This window comes from Vombatus ursinus, unplaced genomic scaffold (genome assembly GCF_900497805.2).
Source record: "Vombatus ursinus unplaced genomic scaffold, bare-nosed wombat genome assembly UNPS02010219.1, whole genome shotgun sequence".
In the NCBI taxonomy this organism is placed as follows: domain Eukaryota; kingdom Metazoa; phylum Chordata; class Mammalia; order Diprotodontia; family Vombatidae; genus Vombatus; species Vombatus ursinus.
The window spans coordinates 12059742-12082054 of NW_020949997.1; the positions used below are offsets into that span (position 1 = coordinate 12059742).

The following is a 22313-nucleotide window of genomic DNA, read 5'->3' on the forward strand; positions in this document are numbered from 1 at the left end:
ACCTTAGTTTTTTTTTTTTTTAAAGCTATACATGCTTATACATTGTGGATGACAAACTAGGAGACTGGGAACAGACAAATAGAAATTAGTGTTAAAAAACAATAGCTCAGGGTCCCAAAAATCCTGTACCAGGATTCAATCTACAATGTTTGCTTAGTGTGAGACAGCCTTTACTTCACCTCACCAGAACAAAAAAACAAAACAACAACAACAAAAAAAAAAACATAAGACACTAAGGACTCAAAGAAATCCATAAACAAATAAGGAACTAAAAAATACTAGAATAGCCTATCAGCCTGTCATCTCTTCCATAGAGGAACAGAAGTTGGTTGCTGTCAGGGTTACCGTTTGTTATGACAGTGAATTCCTCTTTCCTAATACCGCCCATCAGGACCTGAAATATCACTTTGTGGTTTAGAATTCCCAAAAAGCAAACATGTTTTGGAGTATGCTGTACAAGCTGATCCCCTTCTCATCAGACTTCTTCTGTACAAGTAACTCATTGACTTTGTTCTCCAATTAGGAGACTGTGTAGGATCTTCTTCCTTCTCCAAGGCACAGGATGTACCAAGAAATCATAACTCTCTAGAAGATCTAGTTCCCAAACTCTCAAAATCAGGAAGTCTTGAACTTGGAGTTGTTCACAAAGCAACTCTAAAAGCTGGTGCTTGCCAGGATATCTCCTATGTGACAGTTGGCTTTGCTTAACTGTTTTTGAAGCAGTTGATGATACAATGGATAGAACACTGTGCCTGGAGTCAGTTCAAATCTGACACTAGCTCTGTGACCCTGGACAAGTCACTTAACTTTTGTTTGCCTCAGTTTCCTCATCCATAAAATGGGGATAATAATAGCACCTACCTCCCAGGGTTATTGTGAGAATCAAAGGAGATAATAATTGTAAAGCACTTTGTACAGTGCCTGGCACATAGTACTATATAAATGTTAGCTATTATTATTTTTTATTATTATTATATCCTACCTTAGACACTTACTAGCTGTATAACTCTGGGCAAGTCACTTAATCTCCATTTGGCTCAGTTTCCTCACCTACAAAATGGGGATAATAATAACACCTCCCTGCATTTTGTGAAGATCAAATGAGATCATATTTGTGAAAAAAAAAAGCAGTAGAACAGTGCTGGCACTTAGTAGATGCTATATAAATGCTTATTTCCTACTCTTTCCCTTCTGTTGTTGATACTACTGCTATTGTTGTTCTTGCAAGGCAAAGGTGGAGACAGAAATAGGGAAAAGTACCTATAATAATTAAAGGCATCAATTTAATTTTAAAGAGAGAAAAGAGAGTGAGCACAAGAGATGTATTTTGATCTTTAAATCTTAGGAGGGGAGATATCTTTCTTCCCTGGTCAACATAAATTCTCAGGTTATAGTGCTGACAAGTATGAAACTCTTCTTACTAAATGAAATGCTATTGTCTTTTTAAAAAGTATATTCTCCAATAAATGAATGAAAGATGCAGTGGCTGGTCACATAATATAAATAAGGGAAAAAATAGACCTGGTGTTATATTCATACTTAAAAAATACTAAGAGATGGAGGAAGACTTCTAGTAGACTGAGTAGATACTACACATAGGTCTTATAGGAGTGCACAATCAAGAACTGGGAAGGATGAGAAGGCATGGATGGGTTGTGACTGGCATAGATATAGGAAATACTCACAGTGGATGGCATCACTGGTTCACTGAAGACCTGAAGAAAGGTTGGTATAGGGAGATACCCCACAAAATATCCCTCTTTGGGACTGTAGACACTGGCATGATGGTACTAGCCATGTGATGTGGCAGAGGAAAGAGGGTATCAAGAGCTTCTTGATAGGTTCTTTATCCCACAAATCAGTTTGTACATTATCAGGAAAGTATATATATATATATAGTTTTATTTATTGCCTGAGTATGGGGCTCTCTCTCTGTTCCTAAAAGTTCTAGACTGATCTGGCAAAGTGCCATTCTGATTTTGCCATAACCTTTTTAAAAAATAAGTTTTATTGATGCTTTTTATTTTTATATTACAGTGATATCTGGAAATCTCCCTCCACACCAAGCAAAAAGACCCTCTACAATAATCGTGTATGATAAAGCACACGATATTGTGCTGAAATGGTTCCCTGTCTCTCCTCTGAAAAGAGGAAAATATATTCTATTATCTGTTCCCCAGAATAATTATCATCTTTTAATTACTCAGGGGTCAAATTAATTTTTATTGTTTTTATCATTTACATTGTTGTAGTCATTGTGTATATTGTTTTCATGATTCAACTTATTTCACTCTACAACAGTCCATATGCCTTCCCATGATTCTCTAAGTTCCTCATATTTGCCACTTTTTCCTGAACAATAATAATATTCAATTACATTCATGAACCACAGTTTATTTAGCCATTCCCCAGTTGATGGATGCCAACTTTATTTTTAATTCTTTGCAAGAAAAAATGCTATTAATAATTTGGTATATATTAGACCTTTGTTTTAGCATTTTGATTTCCTTGGAAGGTATATGGCCAGTAACAGGATCACTGGGTCAAAGGATTTGGATGGTTTAGTCACTTTTCTTCCTTAATTATAAATTGTTACCCAGAATGGAGGGACCAATTTCTAGCTCGGCCTATGATACATTAGTTCTCTTTCCATGACTCCTCCAACATTGACTATTTCTATTTAAAAAAAATTTTTTTTGCCAACTTACAGGGTGTGATAATATTCCGTCAATAACATTTAAGTGCCTTCTCTGTGCCAGAGACTGTGCTAAGCTTAATATTAAGTCAGTCAATAAGCATTTATTAAGTGCCTCCTATGTGCCAGGCATTGTGCTAGGCTCTGGGGATACAAAAAGGGGCAAAAGACAGTTCTTGCCCTCAAGGAATTCACAATCTTATAGAAGAGACAACAAGCAAATAAATATCTATGAACAAGATAGAGATGTATAGATATCTATAGCTATATATGTTAAATAGGAAATAACGAAAAGAGGGAAGGCACAAAAATTAAGAGAGATTAGGAAAGGCTTCCTATAGAAGAGACCTGCACAATATATGTCCTGCAGGCCTCTTGCAGCCTGACAAAGGATTTTGGGAGGCCTGCAAAAAATGTAGAGGATGTAAAAGAAAGTAAAGATGTAATGAGTGCTTTGTCTGTGCCCCACTTAACCTGCCTTCCACTAGTCATTACTGTGCCCATCATGTAACTTGTTGCGTGGGTTGCCACTGTGCACATTCTCCTGTTTGTCATGTGACCCATGGCAACCGACCATTGTCAGTCTGTCTCTAGTCTGAGAGGAGCAAGAGTCATATCTTTTTGCTGTGTTTTCAGTTGTGACTAAATGTAAACAGCAAGAAAACCCCCAAAATGTATTAAAACTTGTACTGTTTAGCGAAGTAATTTTTTAACATAAATGTCATTTCATGATAAATAAAAATCTTAAGGAATAAGTATAATTAATTGATATTAATTGAAATTTTCCTTTTTAATATGATTTATTTGCAAAATAGTTTAATCATCAATTATACCTTTACTTGGAAAGTGAGCCACTAAAAACCTATCTGTGGCCTAAAGAAGTTTAGTCTATTTTAATTTAGGCCCCTACATACTGCCAAGTTGTGTAGGTATGCTGTAGAAGATAAAATTTTAATTGGAACTTAAAGGAATCCAGAGAAGCCAGGAGGCAGAAATGAGGAGGAAGAACATTCCAAATTTTGTGGACAGCCAGAGGAAATGCCCAGAGCAGAGGGATGGAGTGTCTTGTTTGTGGAACAGCCAGAAAGCCAGGGGGCCAGGGTCACTGGAACAAAGAATACTGGGGAGGAGGCAGGGAGGAGGATAGGTAAGATGACTGCAAAGGTAAGAAAGAAAGGATAGTATAGCCTCAGAAATTTTACAATTTGCATTTTTTAAATTACACCTTGGGTATCTTGGGACTCTTGCCACCCATCCTGCTGTAAATCAGTCCTCTCACAAATCACTTCACTTTCCTGAGTCTTAGGTTTTCCACTTGCAAAATGGAGATATGTACATATAACATACCTCACTGTGCTATTGTGCAGATCGTGTGAAACAATATATATTAATGTATTTAGTGAACTGAAAGTTCAGTATATCAACAACAATTCAGCTAAGCTTTACTGGTTACCTTGCTGATCAATTTATTCCAAGGAGTTTGGCCACTCTCATATCTAATTGAAAGGTCTTATTTTCATAATCTGTGGAGCTGAGTATGTGTGCCAGCATCTCAGGAATATTAATAGTTGTTGCAAATTCTCTTTTGACATTAATTTACATATTTGCTTCACCAAATGGACTTTAGCATTGCCAAGTGGAAGTAATCCTTAAGCAGCATTCAAAAATGACTCCCTGTAAAATAGGCCTAGAAATGCCCTGAAATGAGGAACAATAGACTTTTGGATATCTCACTCAGATAAATGGGATTTCCCCTGGCAGAAAGCTCAAAGCTGAAGCACCATAAGAGATATATTCATTTAGCATCAATCAGCAGCCAAGAGTGGTTGTAATTTTTTAACATGTACAGCGATGACTGCACTAATGCTGATAAGCAGCTGTTAGCCAGAGACATAGTAGTAGGAATGCTAGATGACCCTGAGCTGGTCTTCTTCTTCTGCCTGATCCAACATAACAGAAAAATCTGTGGCATTACTCTGAGGGGAAAACCCAGGGGCAGACATATGAATATTATTTTTCTAATCACCATTTAAATAACTGGTTATGGGGTTGGGGAGTGAACAGAGAGATTTCCAGTCGGGGGCCTAGGCATTGCCAAATGGAGAAATGCCCTGATGAAATGATAATATATACACACAACATATGTATGTGTGTGTGTGTGATGTTGAATCAGGTAGTGTGTGTAGTGCAGTTTTAAGTCTTAATAGCATCAAACTGCACTAAGACTTGTGGGACATCTTGTATAGTCACGTTTATACAGTGCATTAAGATTTATAAAGTGATTTCCTCACAAGGACCCTGTGAGTTCAGTATCAAGTCAAATCAAGGAAACAAGCATTTATTAGGTTCTTATTATATGCCAGGCACTGTGTTAAATGCTGGCAATATAAATAGGCAGAGAGAGAGAAAGAGAGAGAGACAGAGAGAGAGAGAGACAGAGACAGAGACAGAGAGACAGAGGGAGACAGAGAGACACAAAGAGAGACAGAGAGAGAGAGACAGAGAGAGACAAAGAGAGAGACAGAGAGAGAGAGTTCCTGCCCTCCAGGAGCATACATATTAATTGGGGGAAGACACATAAAACGGAATTGAAAAGCAGGGGTTCAGGAGGTATGGGGGTGAACTTCCAATATGAAAAGACTTCTGTGGCAAAGAAAGTCTGTATAGAATCAGGAGCCTCTATTTTGCAGATATGGAAACCACGTCATAAATCTAGAGCTAGGAAAGACTTTAAGGGTGATTCACTTCAACAGTCTCGTTTTTATAGATGAGGAAACTGAGTCCTAGAGAGACTGAGATCACGCAGGTGAGTGAAGTTGCTCTTCAGTCTCAGTGCTGTCAACGCGGAGCTGCATAGGGTCACAAAGGTAGTGTCACACCGGGGATTTGACACCTCGCGTCTCCTGACTGCAGGATTTTCTCTTTTGCACCTTGCAGCCATCCCCACCCCAACCTGTGATTAACGACCTGTCAATGACGATTACTAACAGAATCCCGCGATTTCGTGGAAGCCTTAGGAACATATTCTAGGGACTCTGAAGAGAAAATAAAGCCTGGTGTTTGTGAACCCAGGGAGGTATCATTGGTGTCCTATTATCTGCGTATTTGTCTTGTTTCCCCCGCCCCGTGAGACTTCAAGCTTCGTGAGGGGAACTACCTTATTTAAATTTGTTATTTTGTCTGGTGCCTTAGTACAGGGCTCTATATCAAAGTGGGCCCTTAATAAAGGTTTGGTGAAGGGACTAAATCGCTAATCAAAATGTGGCCCTTATCCTTCCCACCCTCTGGCGACTCCTTAACTCACATCCTCCCAACCAATCCCTCTTACGTTGGGTCACACCCCGCCAAATGCAGCATCTCTCGCTTACAGGTTTAACCCACCAGGGGGCGGAAGGGAGCGAGTCCGCACACTGCACCGGTCCAGCTCTCTTCTGGGAAATGTAGTTTCCACCTCTCCTGACTCCGAGATCGAAGCGGGGAGGATGGACTACAAATCCCGAAATGCTTTGCGATTCAGGCCTGAGCTTCGTCCCCTTCACTGCCCCCGCCCCTCCGCTGTGGGGAAACTCTAGAGGCGCGTTCACCGGCTAGCAGCTCAGGGTGCCGTTAGGCTGAGTCGTCGTGCTCCCCCGCCGTTACTCCGTTATTCTCCACCCGGAATCCGAAGAGTGTGAAGGCGACAGGCATGGACAACGCGGGAAAGGAACGGGAGGCAGTCCAGCTGATGGCGGAGGCCGAGAAGCGCGTGAAGTCCTCCCACTCGTTCTTGAGAGGGTTGTTTGGGTGAGCGCCAGCCCTGCGGGGTAGCTCCCTTCTCCCCCCGCCCCCCACCGCGCTCCTCCGGGGGCTCCGCCGCAGTCCGCCCCCTTTCTCCCTCATGTCCCGGGGCCTCGGAGTGGGCCTGGCGCCCGCATTGTGGGGCAGGAGGGATAACACGCACCCCAGCCTCCACCTCCCCACGGGACTGAGCTGGAGGCTGGTCGGTGGGGATAGGGAGGCTTCCTGCCTCCCACAGCTCCTCGACCTCCCTCAGGGAGGAAGTTGCAGGCCCCGCAGGAGGCTCGCAGATTCCTCGAGAGGAATCCCTGGGCCTCCAGGTAACTGTCACCTCTGTAGGGTGGATAAGGACAAATGACTCGTCCACCCCCTCATCCGTCTTTCCATTTACTAAGCCAGCCATCCACCCTCCCATCCATCCATCCGTCCATCTGCCCAGCCTACCGCTCATCTAGCATTTACTATTTAGGGAGCGGGGTTACGGGGACCTAGCCACCTGCAGAAGGACTCACGCCCCCCGCCCCCCAAACACACAGACGCGTACAGACAAGCAACAGATTGTCATTTCCCCACCTGCCATATGCTAACTGCTGAACACCTATGCCTGAGTTTATTTCTTGGTTGTTTGGAAGATCCCAGGTGGATGTTAATTTGAGGATTATTTTGACTTTTGTTTTGAAGTAAAGAAGTCTTTAAATAGCCATTTGGGAACCCAGATTAAAAACGAGTTACCTTGTCTTCCAGTGTCTGAGGAGAATGGTAGGAGTTTTAAAGAATGTAATCCAGAATGAGTGTGATGCGGAGATTTAGCTATTGTTAATCCTTTGGCTCTGGCTTGTGGCCATATTATCACTAGAGATTTATGCAGGAGGAATGGATGAATTCTCCTTTTGCGTTTTTCTGTTTCTGCCAGCAGACGTTGGGCCCTGTAAGATTTCCTCCTGGATTTTAGGTATTTGCCTAGTGCCTGTTTGCTACAGTTTACTGCATAAACACAGAGCCATTCGAAGGCACTCAGTTTTGATGAATGAATAAATTGCTTAAATAGGTTCATTTTTTTCGTCAAAGATCTGTTCTGCAGCCAAAAGTAGCTCATTTCTTTAGTAATAGTAAATCTTTAAAGCCAGTATCAGAAATTCATTTTGTCTCTTAATACATTCTCAGTAGCTTCTGGTGTGAAATTTAATTTGGCACACTTCATAAGAGCTAGAAGAGTAGCAATGTTTGCTGCTTCCTGAATTCGACTGCTTTTGAATGATTCAGCTATTTAAAATGGAAAAACGGTGACATTTCCTCACTCCCATTAAAAGTGAAAACTCACCTCGCTTTAGTCAAGACGGGAAGACATCAGTGTCTTTTAATTCTAGCAAATCCTTTTCAAAATTCTGCTTCTTTAAAGGGTATATTTTATAGCGCTCTATTGTTATACAGTTTTCTTTCTGTAGTTTTAGTTTGGAATCTTAGTAAAGAAAATACATGTAACAGGTTTACTTTTTGTTGAGCCAACTTTTTATTTTTTTTAATTGGTCATTCTACATTAATATGGTCATAGAATTTCAATGATGAAAGGGACCTAGGAGAGTGAGCATTTGGAAGAAACCAAATTGACTTATACTCTGCTCTTGCCTCTGGGAGTTTACTCTTCTGTAGTGGATTTATCATTTACTGTCTTTTTTTTTTCTCTTTAGTTAATGTTAAATGTTCTTTATTAATTTTTACACAGAATTTTAAATTCTAATTACTATAGGGTTTTCTTTTAAATATTGATATTTAGCAAGCATTGATAGCATATTTGAAAAGCAGCATAGTGTAATAGAAGCAGCATTAGAATAGAGCTAGAACTTTAAGCAGTTTCCTCATCTATAAAATGAAGATAATACTTTCCTTGTCTACCAAGTAGGTCTTGTGAGATTTACATGATATAATATACAATGTATACAAATGTACATTTGCATGTACAAATACTTTATAAATATAGAGTGCCTTGTAATCTATAATTATTCTTGTATCATGTAAGATCAACCCATTTTTCAGGCCCCCAGATTAATTTTATTTAATTAATGTAATAAAATTTATTCAAAAGAAATACTAAGATCATTTTCAATTTCATATATCACCCTATATTGGAGTAATCATTTTTACAATATATTAAATTTGTATCTCTCTGTTTTTAAAGTCAAAAGTATTCTCTTTGAGGAAAGTATTCAGTGTTATTATTAAGTTTTTTTAAGAATATTTTTTCCTAATATACATTTTTTTTTCCCAAAAGAACTAGGCTAACTCTTGATCAATATATAAAACATAATCCTAAAAGAACTTTTGGAGATCCCTTTTGTTTTTTTTTTCTAAATATATTTTTATTCATATCTTTCGGCTTTTGCTACATTTCTCAATATATCTCTCCCAAAATAGAGGGATTCTTTTTGTTTTAAGGAAAGAATAGATTAACATTTTTTCCTTTTATCATATTATATTTACCCTACTTAATTCACCTTTTTAGAAGACCATAAATCTCACAAGGAGAAAAATAAAACAATTCTCAATCTTCCTAAAGTTCCCTCTGTCAGTAAACATTAGGATCATATATCTGAGTTGAAAGAAATCCCAAGAGTGCATAGACTCTTGGGGCAGCTAGGTGGTGCAGTGGATATAGCTCCAGCGTTGGAGTCAGGAGGGCCTGAGTTCAAATTTGACCTCAGACACTTGACACTTACTAGCTGTGTGACCCTGGGCAAGTCACTTAACCCCAATTGCCTCACCAAAAAAAGAAAAAAAAAAGAGTGCATAGAGTCTGATCCAGTTCCTTTAGGCAAGTAAGATAACTATTTTACAGAGGAGGTAAATGAAGACCAGAGTGGTTAGGGTGACCTTCCTGAGGTTACCCAATTAAGTGAACATGTTGTATTTAGGATTAAACCACTAGTTTTCTTTAAAAACATATGGTATGTCAATAATTCTTACTTTAAGACATTAGCATGCAAATTTAGAAGAACTCAAAAGATTGAAGGTTGAAGCAATGGGGCTAACTCTAGTAAGATGACATTAAATAGGAATGCAAAGTACTATACTTATGCAGTTGTTTTTTTGTTTTGTTTTGTTTGTTTGTTTTTTAACCCAAGTAGAGATTTGGGGAAATGTAAGTTAACAGCAGTTCATGTGAAAAATATTTTGGGTGTTTTTATTGACTATATAACCTCAATATAAATCAGCAGAATCACTTGACTTCTAAAATAACCTAATACAACTTTAGCCATTATTAATCCATAAGGAGGAAAGTGTCCCATTATATTCTCTACAAAGACCACTTCTGGAATATTATGTTTAGTTCCTGGATTTACATTTTGAGGGACATTGATAAGTTGGATCATACCTAGAGCATAATCACTTGTCTAGTGAGGGGACTCATCTGTCATGAGGAATGGTTTTGAGTATTTTTCTTTGCATGTAATAAGTTATTGCTAAAAATGTTTGGGTTCAGTTGCCGAATTTGAATAATTGGAGACACTGGGAATATTTGATTTGAAAAAGAGAAGATTTGGAGGAGGTGACAAGCTTAATAGCTGGCTTCTCTGTTGAATTATCTGAAAAGTTGAAGAGACAATCATTCTGTGTAGATCCAAAAGGCAAAAATAGATTTAGCAGAGTCACATTACAGGGAAGCAGGTTTTAATTCATTATAAAAAAAAGAACTTAATTAGAACTATCGAACAACAAAAAACAAACAAACAGACCATAATGTTCTATACCATGAGTTTGTGTGATTACTCATGGGAATTTTGAAATACAGTTTGTATGGCAACATAGTAACTATGAAAGGGATTTTTTTTCCCCACGGAATGGAGAGTTGGATTAGATTACCTGTTTAGCCCCTTCTAGAATGCCACCAATTTCTTCATTTCTTATTGCCACCATGCTAGTACATACAGACCCTCACTCTGAATAATGTAACAGCTTCCTAATTGGCCTTACTGCCTACAGTCTTTGCCTTCTGCAATTCGTTCTTTACTAGTAGATTAATCTTTCTTGTAAATCTGATCATGTAAACTAATCCTTCTGATTCAAGTTCAGACTCAAGGTTTTCCACACCTGGTACTTCTTTAGACTTTGTTATAGCTGTTTATTACATGTGGTGTACTTAAACCGAATTAGACTACTTTGCTGTTATTTGTACAATCTGATGGTTTTGTTTTTGTTTTTGCCTTTGCTTATGAAAAAATTCTTTCTTCTCCCATTCTTCATTCCTGTTACTGCTAGCCATCCTTCAGAATGCAGCTCAGGTGACACCTGTTCCATGAAACTTTCTTTGATTCTGTCTCTCTTATCACTTCAGAAATGTTTCTTTTCTTCATCCTTGCATATTAGTTTGTACCTCTCTTATCATATCCTGTTATATTTCATTTATTATATATTTATGTTTTATATCCTTTAATAACTCATACATAGTTCCTGCCAGATTTTTAGTTTGATAAAGGTCAGTAACAGTGCCATAATTCTCTATTTTCCGTAATACTTAGGACTGAACTTTGCACATAGTAAGCACTTAATAAGGGCTGCTGAATGGCTTTAAGGTGCTATTCATAATTGTGTAAATTTTGCTGTGTAGCTCCTAGCCTACCAACAACTAAAGATGGATAATTTCTTTAATGAGGATATTTTTTTCCTTTGGCACAGATTGTAAACCACTTGCCCACCATGACTTAGTAGATAGTTTCATGGGATGCTATGAGCTGCCTCCCCTCACTACCCCAATCGACCCCTTTGTGGCGAGCTTTCTAGAAGTAAATATCTCTTCAGATTATAGATACACACTTCATACTGGGCCTGTACTTGCACCCTGTATTCAAACTGAGTCAGATCTGTCGAATCTGCCCATGGACAGAGCCAGGTTTCTCACACCACCACACCATATTATGAGGAGTCTGAGTAAGACCATAGTAAAGGTAATTAATATTACATGATAACACACTTAATGACTTAAAAGAATCTGCTGTCTTATTGATGTGTATACTCACTTCAGAGATGCAGATTGTAAACCATCCATGCATGCCTTTTTGTTCTGTGCTACTCTTATCCTTATAAATCCTTCATAGAGGGTTCACCAAGTATGCTGGAACTTCATTCCAAATCTCTTGGCATTATGTGGATATCAGTAGAGCATGTGGGGGTGTCAATTAGTATCTTCCACTTACCACATGCCTAACACACCTTTTTAAGTCTTATATCTCTCTGATGATGTCTTTTATGCCATTTCTCTTTTTTAATACACACGGAATTACACTGTTGAATATTTCAGTTACATAATAGCTATTAAAATATGGACACTGAGTAAAGTTAGCTCAAGACTTTAATAACTTACTAGTTAATGGAAAAATTCATTTTCATGCAATGTGAATACAGAGAAGATAGTATTTTGAGCTTCTTTAAGATTGTGACAGTCTCTACTTGATATTGACAAAATGAAAACTCTGTGTGACAAAGAATTTTTTCTTGTCTTTTTGTTTTTGTTTAAGCCTCTGAAAAATACTGGCTGCGTGATCCTGGGTGTGTTGCTTAACTTCTCAGTTCTCTATGTTATGTAAGACTAGAATTGCAGAAAAAGTGTTAATCTGCATTGGTGAAGAGAGTTTCAATTATTGATAGTTCTGTAAACTCATTAAATCACCTGTCCCATTCCATTAAGTTAAACAAGGTAGTAACAGTCTGGTTTGTGTCCCCTTCTGAATTAGAATTATTTTTATGATCAATCAGACGTTCATTAAGCACTTAATATATACCAGGCATTGTACTAGGCCCTGGCACATAGTGCCAAAAGGCAAATGAATTGATCCTTGCTCCTAAGGAGCCTATTTTCAAATAGGGGAGACAAGTACGTATATAAGTACAGGGTGTTTTAAAAGTCTTTAATAGATTAAAACTGCGCAAAGACTTTTGATTCACTGTATACACAGAATAAATAGAAAGAGAATAAGTACATAGAAGATGGTTAGGAAGAGAGGGCACCCCTTCCTCATATATCCTTATTATTATTAAAGGCTATCGCTATCCTGCTTATCCAAATTTAAAACAAAGAGAATCCTTAATTCTCTTTCATTCCTTCACGTCCCTCTCACCTCCTTATGCAGTCATTTGCCAACTCTCAATTCTGCCTCTGCAACATATCTTATCTCCTCTTTACTCACGTGAATGCCATCCTTATCATCTCTTTCCTGGCCTATTGCAGCAGTATACTAATTGTACTGTTTACCGACTGCCAGTTTTTACCTTCTCTGATTCATCTGACATTGTACATCTGCAAAAATAATCTTATTAAAGCACAAGTCTGATCATGTCACTTAAGCATCTTCAGTGACTCCCTGTTCAGTTCATCAGATATTAAAGATAAACTCCTCAGCCCTTCACAATCTATCTCCAGCTTGCCTCCTCAGGCTAATTTCATATTACTTCTCTCCACATAGTCTATTACAGCGCAACTGGCTTGCTTACTATTCCCCAAATTTGGCATTCCTGTTTCCAGCTTCTGTGGCCTTCCACAAACTCATGGGTGGAATGGATGATTCCCTCCTCATTGTGCTTCGTAGAATCTATTTTTAACTTGAAGGTTGAGTTCATACCACCTTCTGTGTACACATTATTGCTATCTTTCTTTTCAAATAATCAAGAATATATTGACATATTTACATGTACCATACCAGAAGAATGTAACCTGCTGAAGGGCAGGCACAGTTCTTCATTTTGTCATCATATTTTATTCCCAGCTCTTTGTACCTTGCATGAAATAGATGTTTAATGAATACTTGTTGGATTGGATTTATATTAAATCATTGCTATTATTGTAGTGTTTCTCAGACTGAATTCCAGTGTAAAGAGTTACATATTGATTTAATTGTGGAATTTTTTACAGTAAGTTACATTTCTTAACTGTATCATAATTATAATACATATCCATATGTATGTGTGTATATACGTGTGTATATATACATATATATGTACACACAATTATCTATGTGAAGTGCATTTAAAGTACATTTAGATTATTATAAGTAACTTTAGAATGTGTTTTTAAAATTCCCTTTTAAAGTTAGCAAGTTTGGCTTATAAGCAGGCTCTGTTTATTGTAGTGGATTTTGAGCCATCTAGATTTCTCTCCATAGCTATTCTGTTGCATTGCTAGGATACCAAAACTGCACTTTGTACAAACACAATACGCTCCAAGTAAGTTACTTTTTAAAAATTACAATAAAATAATAATGTTCTTGATAGTTAAATGTATCCCTGTGCTGTTTCATTAGGTTCTCTAAGCCTAGAAAAGCAACAAATCTAGCAGTTTCAACATAGGAATGATAAAACAATAAATTTGGCTTTTAACAATAAATTATTAATTTGCAGTTTATTAACTCTTTGTGAACATATGTAATATTTCAAATATTGTAGCTAGTTCAAAGAAAATTATATTGACCGGAGAAATAATACAACATGGTGGATAGAGGGCTTGCCTTGGAGTCAGGAATACTCCCAAGACTCAGCTCTTGGGACTGAAGTATACTAGGTGTCTGACCAAGAGCAAGTAGTCACTTTTTAGTGGCCCAGGCAAACAATCAAGTGCAAGTCACAAACTAGTCACTGAATTGTAGTACTGGAGGGAATTGTCTACACTGAAGAAAGCACAGGTGTGGCTCCCTCCCAAAAATCCTTCACCTGAACACTTGAGCCAGCTGGTCTTTTTTTTTTCTTCAGAAAGATTAATAAACATTTTTGCATCTGTTTGGCAAAGCGTTTTCATTTTCTAGGACCAAAGAAATATTTACATAAGACATACAATTTTAGAGCTAGAAATGAGAAAACTAGATCCAGAAATGCTAAGGGATTTACTAAATTAGTTTTTTTGTTTTTTAAATCAAGAGATTCAGTTGGGAAAACATCTAGGTGACTAAAATGTTAGAAGATTATTCCAAATGGTCACAGATAGCTAATATGTTATTAATTTTTCTTTTCTTTTCTTTGTTTCTTTCTTTCTTTATTTGATTTCATTGGTGTAGGTAATTCCTTATAAGGAATTTCCTCAACTAATGTAAATTAACACCTCCTTAGACTAATAGTTTTAGAGAGTAGATTGAGGACATTGAGAGAGATTTAGTGATTTACTTATGGTCACATAGCTAGTGTCAGAGGTGATGTCTGAACTCAGGAAATCTTAACTCAGACCATCTCTCTATTTATTCAGTTTGCTTCATGTTTATTCTTTAGATATGCAAATGTAAAAGGAAGAGGTGTATTCAGTTTTCTAATTAATTTATTCATTAAAAAAAGAATTTATTAATACCATCCTTGCCTACGACTGGGCTAAATATTGGAGATGCAAAGATAAAAATGAAACAGTTCCTATGTTCATGGAACTTAAGTTCTTTTGGGGGAAACATGCACATATATAAGGAATGAATGAATAAAAAAGCATTTATTAAGTGCTTACTATGTGCCACGCTTTCACATTGTGGTGCTGGAGTAGACTTTCCAGAGTTCCTTAGACAGCAAGGAGATCAAATCAGCCAAATACTTAAAGAAATTAACTCTGACCATTTATTGGAAGAATGGATACTGAAGTTGAAGCTTAAATTCTTTGGCCACATAATGAGAAGACAGGACTCCTTGGAAAAGACTTTAATGCTGAGAAAGATTGAAGGCAAAAGGAGAAGGGGATGGCAGAGGATGAGATGAATAGAAACAACAAACATGAACTTGGACAGACTTTGGGAGATAGTGGAGGACAGAAGGGCGTGGTGTGCGCATTTAGGGTTAAGATTAGGGTTATGGGAACACAAAGAATGACTGAACAACAACATGTGCTAAGCACTGTGCTTACTTATGTTCAGGGGGCACAGTTTCTCCTTTCAAGGAGCTTGCATTCTTATGGGTGAGACAATGCCTATGGGGTGGCCAAGGAAGGGAGTTTTTATTTGGGGAGCCACAGGAATTGTGAGTGGAGCCAAAGAGCAGCCAAGTGTCTTGTTCATTTTTGGAAGCCATGGTAGTTTTGGTTCCCAGGACAAGAAGTCAAAAGGGAATGTTTTGTTGCTTTGGTGCAGTGTGTAGTGTGAATAATGCCCTGAACTTGGAGTTGAGAAGACCTGGGTTCTTCTGCCTCTGGTACTATCGGTGTGACCTTGGGAAACTTACTTAATCTGAGTGGGGGTGATACTTGCAGCACCTGTACCTTTAATTTTATTAAAGAAAAAAATTATAAGAGAACTAGACCAAGTACCTTTCACAACTATGACAGGGAGTGAATTTTTAACCAAATAAAAGGTAGAGGAGGTTACAAAAGATAAAATAGATAATTTTGATTATATAAAATTGAAAAGCTTGTGCACAAATAAAGTTAATGCAACTAAGATAAAAAGAGACTTACTCATTGGGGAAAAAAATCTTTGTATCAAATATCTACAAAAAGGGGCTCAATCCAGGATATATAGTGTAATAATAGAACTATATAAGAACAAAAACCTTTCCTGAGCCAGTGTGGATTTTGACTATTAACTAGGTTGCCAATTTCCTAGGAGTCTTCTTTCTTTTCACTCCTCCAACTAGCATGAATCAGCACCAGCCCCCAGATCCAGATTCCTTATTCCCTTTCCCCAGTGCCAGGTCCTGCTTGATTCAGATAAGAAACCTATAAAAACCCACCAGTCTTTCCTGTTTTTGGTGCCAAGTTCCATCCAGTGCTCCAATGTAGTACCCACTTTCACCAGGCCCATGTTTATATCCTCCCTGACTACCCTTCCCTATTGTGTGTCCCCTCAATAAAGCTGGCTTGAATTTTTTTGTCTTGATGTGTGCTTTGTTTCCTTGTTCTGAACGTTGGTATCCTGAATCTTAATAAATGTGTAATAAGACAGCATAGTGTTATGGATAGGAACTGAACCTGTTGACCCAGAGATTCCATTACTAGGTATTTATACTCCAAGGTCAATGATAAAAAATACAGGTCCACGTATATGCCAAAATATTTATAAAAGCACAGAACTTGAAGCAAAGTAGGTGGCAATGGATAGGGAATTGCTAAGCAAGTTGTGATACATGAATTAATGGGATATTACAGTGCATTACGCAGATATGATGAATATAGAAAAGCATGGGAAGACATATAAACTCAAGAAAAACCGGGAAAACAAGGTACACAATGATTACTAAGAAGTAACAACAACAGTAAAACAATCAAAACGAAATGCTATTTTTTGTGACAGTAGATGTCCATTGATTGGGTAATGGCCAAACCAATTATGGTACATGAATGTAATGGAATATTAATATACCTTAGGAAATGATGAGTTTGATTAATACAACAAAAAAGAGCTATAAGAACTGATACAGAATGAAGTAAACAGAGCCAAGAAAACAATATACATAATGACTATAACAATGTAAGTGAAAAGAACAACCACAAAAAACATCAGAAGTGAATGTTGCAAAATTACAAAGAACAAGCATGGCATGACTCCAGGGTGTGGAACACTGCACTTTTAAGACTTTTGTTGTGCTAGTTTTGTTGAACCACTGTTTTTTTCTTTCTTCTTCTATTATAAGGAAGATGGAGTACATTGGGAAATGTAGAAAATATAAAAAAGGTATCAATAAAAATGTATATAAAAAACAGCCAGGTGCAATGTGTAGTGTGAATAGTGCTCTGAGCTTGGAGTTGGGAATACCTGGGTTCTTCTGCCTCTGGTACTATCGGTGTGACCTTAGAAAGCTTACTTAATCTGAGTGGGGGTGATAACTTGCAGCACCTGTACCTTAGAGTTATGTCAAATGATATAATGTTATGTAAAGTACTATAAAACATTAGCTATTATTTAGACAGATGATGCCTTCTGAAAGGAAATACATGTTGTTTATTCACTTTTGTATCTGAATATTTAATCTAGGAGCTGCAATTACATCTTGTGAGGATTAATGACCTATTGGTCATTCATACCTTAATGTCATTTGCTTTAATCAGATCAGCAACTATCTGAGATAACCTCTGGTGAATGAAGTTGAGGGAGGAGGTGTGGGAAGAAAGAATAATTTTGGAGCTTGGTCCTGACTGAATGTGTTGGAGGAGGAGCAGGGGAAATGAACCTGGATAAGGAAGAACTTTACCAACTGAAATTTTATCTGGTGCCCAGAGGCAGTTCTGTCCTTTGAAAAATCATTTTTCTGCTTCCATTTTTAGAGATATAGTTGGTTTGTTAGGACTTCTTTGAAAGGTTATAAACTTTAATCTGTAGTGGTTCATCTTAATCTTCCCAATTGAGAGTGTTCTAGTCTGTTCTATTTTTACCTTCTCTAGATTAGTCCATTCTTTTAACATTTTATTCTACTCCCTCTTGCGAGAAGAAATGGGGCACCTGTGTGACCCACATGTGCCAGCTACCTGCCTCTGAGGAACAAGTATAAGTTCTCCATTTTACTCTCCCTTACTTTCTTCATTTCCATCTTTAACAGTTGGACTCAGTTTCTTTTACTCACAGGAACCTCTAGGGGCCTTGAGAATTTGGAGAGTTTATACAGGTATTCACAATAGTAACAGTAACTGTAGAATGGAATTGCTTATAATCTGAGTGTATCTTATAACATGAAATTGCAGATTTATCCAGAGGCCTTCAGTATAAGTTAGGCTTCTTCCCCATGGGTATCTTCGTGTGTTCCAACACACTTATTACTTCTTATTTATTAGAGAAACATTGATATATGTTTTAAGGGATATTAGTTCATTAAAATGAATAATAATGGAATATTAATAAATCTTTGATAAACTCCTTACTTTTCTACAAAAATCTGTCTTCTAATCAGGTCAAGAGTTTTTTTTTTTCTTTTTGGTGAGGCAGTCTAGGTTAAGTGACTTGCTCAGGGTCACAAAGCTCATAAGTGTCAAGTGTCTGAGGCTGGATTTGAACTTAGGTCCTCCTGACTCCAAGGCCAGAGCTCTATCCACTGGGCCATCTAGCTGCCCCATAAGAATTCTTGTTTTTTTTTTTTTTTTTTTTTGTGAGGCAGTTGGGGTTAAGTGACTTACTCAGGGTCACACAGCTAGTAAGTGTCAAGTGTCTGAAGCCAGATTTGAACTCAGGTCCTCCTGATTACAAGGTGGGAGCTCTATCCACTGCACCACCTAGCTGCCCAGGTCAAGAGTTTTAACAATAAAAATATATAGTCATGAAAAACAGAATGTTTGGTTCTATAACACTTTGTGACTTAGAAAACAAGTTCTGAAACATTAATTTGGAACACTAAGAACTGTATTTAAGAATATTTGCTAAGTTCTATATATACCTTCCAAGTGCTAGTTATACATTTATTGATAAGATTTATAAATCTAGATTATATGGATTTTTCCCCTTATAATCATATCTCTTTTTCTGATTTTGGAGGGTGTTTAGCATCTTTTTTTTTTCATTTGATAATGTTAAAATGTTAAATGACTGTTTATTGAACAAAGATCTATTGACTTCAATAAAAGTATGCCGAACTCTTACATCCTTCTCATACCAGTACTTTTTTTGTCAACTGTGCCTCTCCTTTTTTCCTTTTAATTAATTAGTTTATTTATTTATTTTGCTTTAAATAGTGTTTTATTTCCCCCACAATTACATATTAAGAAAATTTTTAGCATTCATTTTTACAAGATTTTGAGTTCCAAATTTTACCCCCACTTTTTCTCCCCTCCTGTCTTCTGAATATGGTAGGCAGTTTGATATAGTTTATGCATATGCTATCATGTAAAACATATTTCCATATTCATCATGGTTGTGGAAGAAGAAACAGATTAAAAGGAAAAAAAATGAGAAAGAATGAAGTGGAAAAAATATGCTTCAATCTGCATTCAGAGTCCATCAGTTTTTTTAATCTGGATATGTATAGTCTTTTCCTTCATGAGTCCTTTGTATTTGTCTTGGATCATTGTGTTGCTGAGAAAAACCGAGTTATTCATAGTTGATCATCACATTATGTTGCTGATACTGTGAACAATATTTTCCTGGTTCTGCTCATTTCACTTTGCATCAGTTTGTACAAGTCTTTTCAGGTTTTCCTGAAATGTGCCTGTTCATTATTTCTTATTGCACAATAGTATTCCATTACATTCATATAAGCTGAACACAGCTTGTTCAACCATTCCCCAGTTGATGGGTATCCCCTCAATTTCCAGTTCTTCGCCACCACAAAAAGAGCTGCTATAAATATTTTTGCAGATGTAGGTTCTTTTCCCATTTTTATGATCTCTTTGGAATACAGACCTAGTAATGGTATTCCTGGATCAAAGGGTATGCACAGTTTGGTTGCCCCTTGGGCATAGTTCCAAGTTGCTCTCTAGAATGGTTGGATCAGTTCTTAACTCCACAAACAATGCATTAGTGTCCTAATTTTCCCACATCCTTTTCAACATTTATCATTTTCCTTTTTCATCATATTATCCAATCTGATTGGTGTGAGGTGGTATTTCAGAGTTCTTTTAATTTGCGTTTCTCTAATCAAAAGTGATTTAGAGCACTTCTTCATATGCCGATAGATAGCTTTGATTTTTTTTTCATCTGAAAACTACCTGTTCATATTCTTTGATCGTTTATCAGTTGGGGAATGGCTTGTATTCCCATAAATTTGACTCAATTCTCTATGTATTTGAGAAATGAGGCCTTTATCAGAGACACTTACTGTAAAGATTGATCCCCGGCTTTCTGTTTTCCTCCTAATCTTGGTTTCATTGGCTTTGTTTGCACAGAAGCCTTTCAATTTAATATGATCAAAATTATCTATTCTACATTTTCTAATGCTCTCTATCTCTTGTTTGGTCATAAATTCTTTCCCTCCCCATAGATCTGACAGGTAAACTATTTCTTCCTCTTCTAATTGTATTGCTTCATTGTCTATGTTACCTTTTAGCAAGATGCCATTTCCTTCCTTATCTCTTAATTAGGTCAATTTTTGCTTTTACTTTGTCTAAGATCAGGATTGCTACCACTGCTTTTTTTTTTTTACTTCGACTGAAACTAATAGAATCTGCTATAGCCCCTTACCTTTACTCTGTGTATGTCTCTTTGCTTCAGGTGTGTTTCTTGTAAGTGACATATTGTAGGATTCTAGTTTTTGATCCATTCTGCTATCTGTTTCCATTTTATGGGAGAGTTCATTCCATTCACATTCACAGTTATGATTATTACCTGTGTATTTTCCTCCATCCTATTTTTCCTTTTGTGTTCTCTTTCTTTTCACCATTTCCTACCTCATCAGTGTTTTGCTTTTGTCTACTACCTCTTCTGATCTGTCCTCCCTTCTGTTAGTGCCCCACCCCTTTACTTAATCTCCTCCCCTCCTGCTTCCCTGTTGGGTAAGATAGATTTCTATATTCATCTAATTGTGTATATTATTCCCTCTTTGAGCCTGTACTGATGAGAGTACGGTTCAAGCAATGACCATTATTGCCCCCCCCATCTTCCCCTCCACTGTAATAAATCTTTCTTGACTCTTCATGTGAGATAATTTACCCCCTTCTACCTCTCCCTTCTTTCGGCAGTCATTGTACTCCCTTTTTCATCCCTTATTTTTTTTTTTAATGTCATTCCCTCAAATACACCTTATGCCTGTACCCTCTGTATATGTATATTCCTTCTATTTGTACTGTTAGTGATACAATTTTTAAGAGTTACAAGTATCATCTTCCTGTGAAGGGATGTAAACAGTTTAACTCTGTTGAATCTTTTATGTTTTCCTTTCCCTTTTTACCTGTTTATGTTTCTCTTGAGTCTTGATATTGGAGGTCAAATTTTTGGTTAAGTTCTGGTCTTCTCCTTTTGAAGGCTTGAAATCCTTCTATTTCGTTGAATTTTCCCCCTTGTTGTATTATGCCTAATTTTGCCAGGTAAGTGATTTTTGGTTGTAATCCTAGCTCCTTTGCCCTCCAGAATATCATGTTCCATGACCTCCTATCTTTAATGTTGCAGCTGCCAAGTCCTGTTTGATCCTGATTGTGACTCCCTGATATTTGAATTGTTTCTTTCTGGCCATTTTTAGTATTTTTTCCTTTTCTTGATAGTTTTGAAATTTGGCTACAAATGTTCCTTGGGGTTTTTATTTTAGGATCTCTTTCCTGAGGTGATCAGTGGATTCTTTCAATGCCTGTTTTGCCCTCTGGTTCCAGGACATCAGGGAAGTTTTCCTTGATAATTTCTTGAAAGATGCTATCCATGTCATCCTTTTGATTATGACTTTCAAGTAGTCCAATGATTCTGATATTGTCTCTCCTGGATCTATTTTCCAGGTCACTTGTTTTTCCCATCAGGTATTTTACATTTTCTTCCATTTTTTCATTCTTTTGAATTTGATTGATTCATCATGTCTCATAGAGTCATTAGCTTCCACTTGCCCAATTCTAACTTTTAAGATGTTGTTTTCCTCAATTAGCTTTTGTACTTTCTTTTCCATTTGGCTAGTTGTACTCCTTAAGCAGTTGCTTTTCTTAGTGGATTTTTGTATCTCCTTTTCCATTTGGCCAACTCTACTTTTTAAGCAGTTTTCCAAGCTGTTGAGTCTTTTTTTTCCCCCATAATTCTCTTGCATCACTCTCATTTCTTTTCCCAATTTTTCTTGTACCTCCTTTATATGATTTTCAAGTTCCTTTTTGAACTCTTCCGTGAATTCTTTCTGGGCTTGAGATGACTTCCTGTTTTTCTTTGGGGTTTTGCCCATAGGTATTTTGACATTGTTGTCCTCTTCTGAGTTTGTGTCTTGGTCTTTCCTGTTACTGTAATAACTTTCTATGGTCAGATTCTTTTTTGTTATTTTTTGCTCATCTTTTTTTTTTTTGACCATT

The 22313-nt window shown here is 37.1% G+C and overlaps 1 protein-coding gene across 1 annotated transcript in view; it reads left to right on the forward strand.

Annotated features, from left to right (window-relative positions):
* The first annotated feature begins 6280 nt into the window (after positions 1–6280).
* Positions 6281–22313, forward strand: part of LOC114036997 (beta-soluble NSF attachment protein) — a 66714-nt gene continuing 50681 nt past the window's right edge. Inside the window, exon 1 of the mRNA XM_027853781.1 lies at positions 6281–6478. Coding sequence (XP_027709582.1) covers positions 6381–6478 — 98 coding nt within the window. The 5' untranslated portion in view covers positions 6281–6380. The remainder of the gene's footprint in view (positions 6479–22313) is intronic.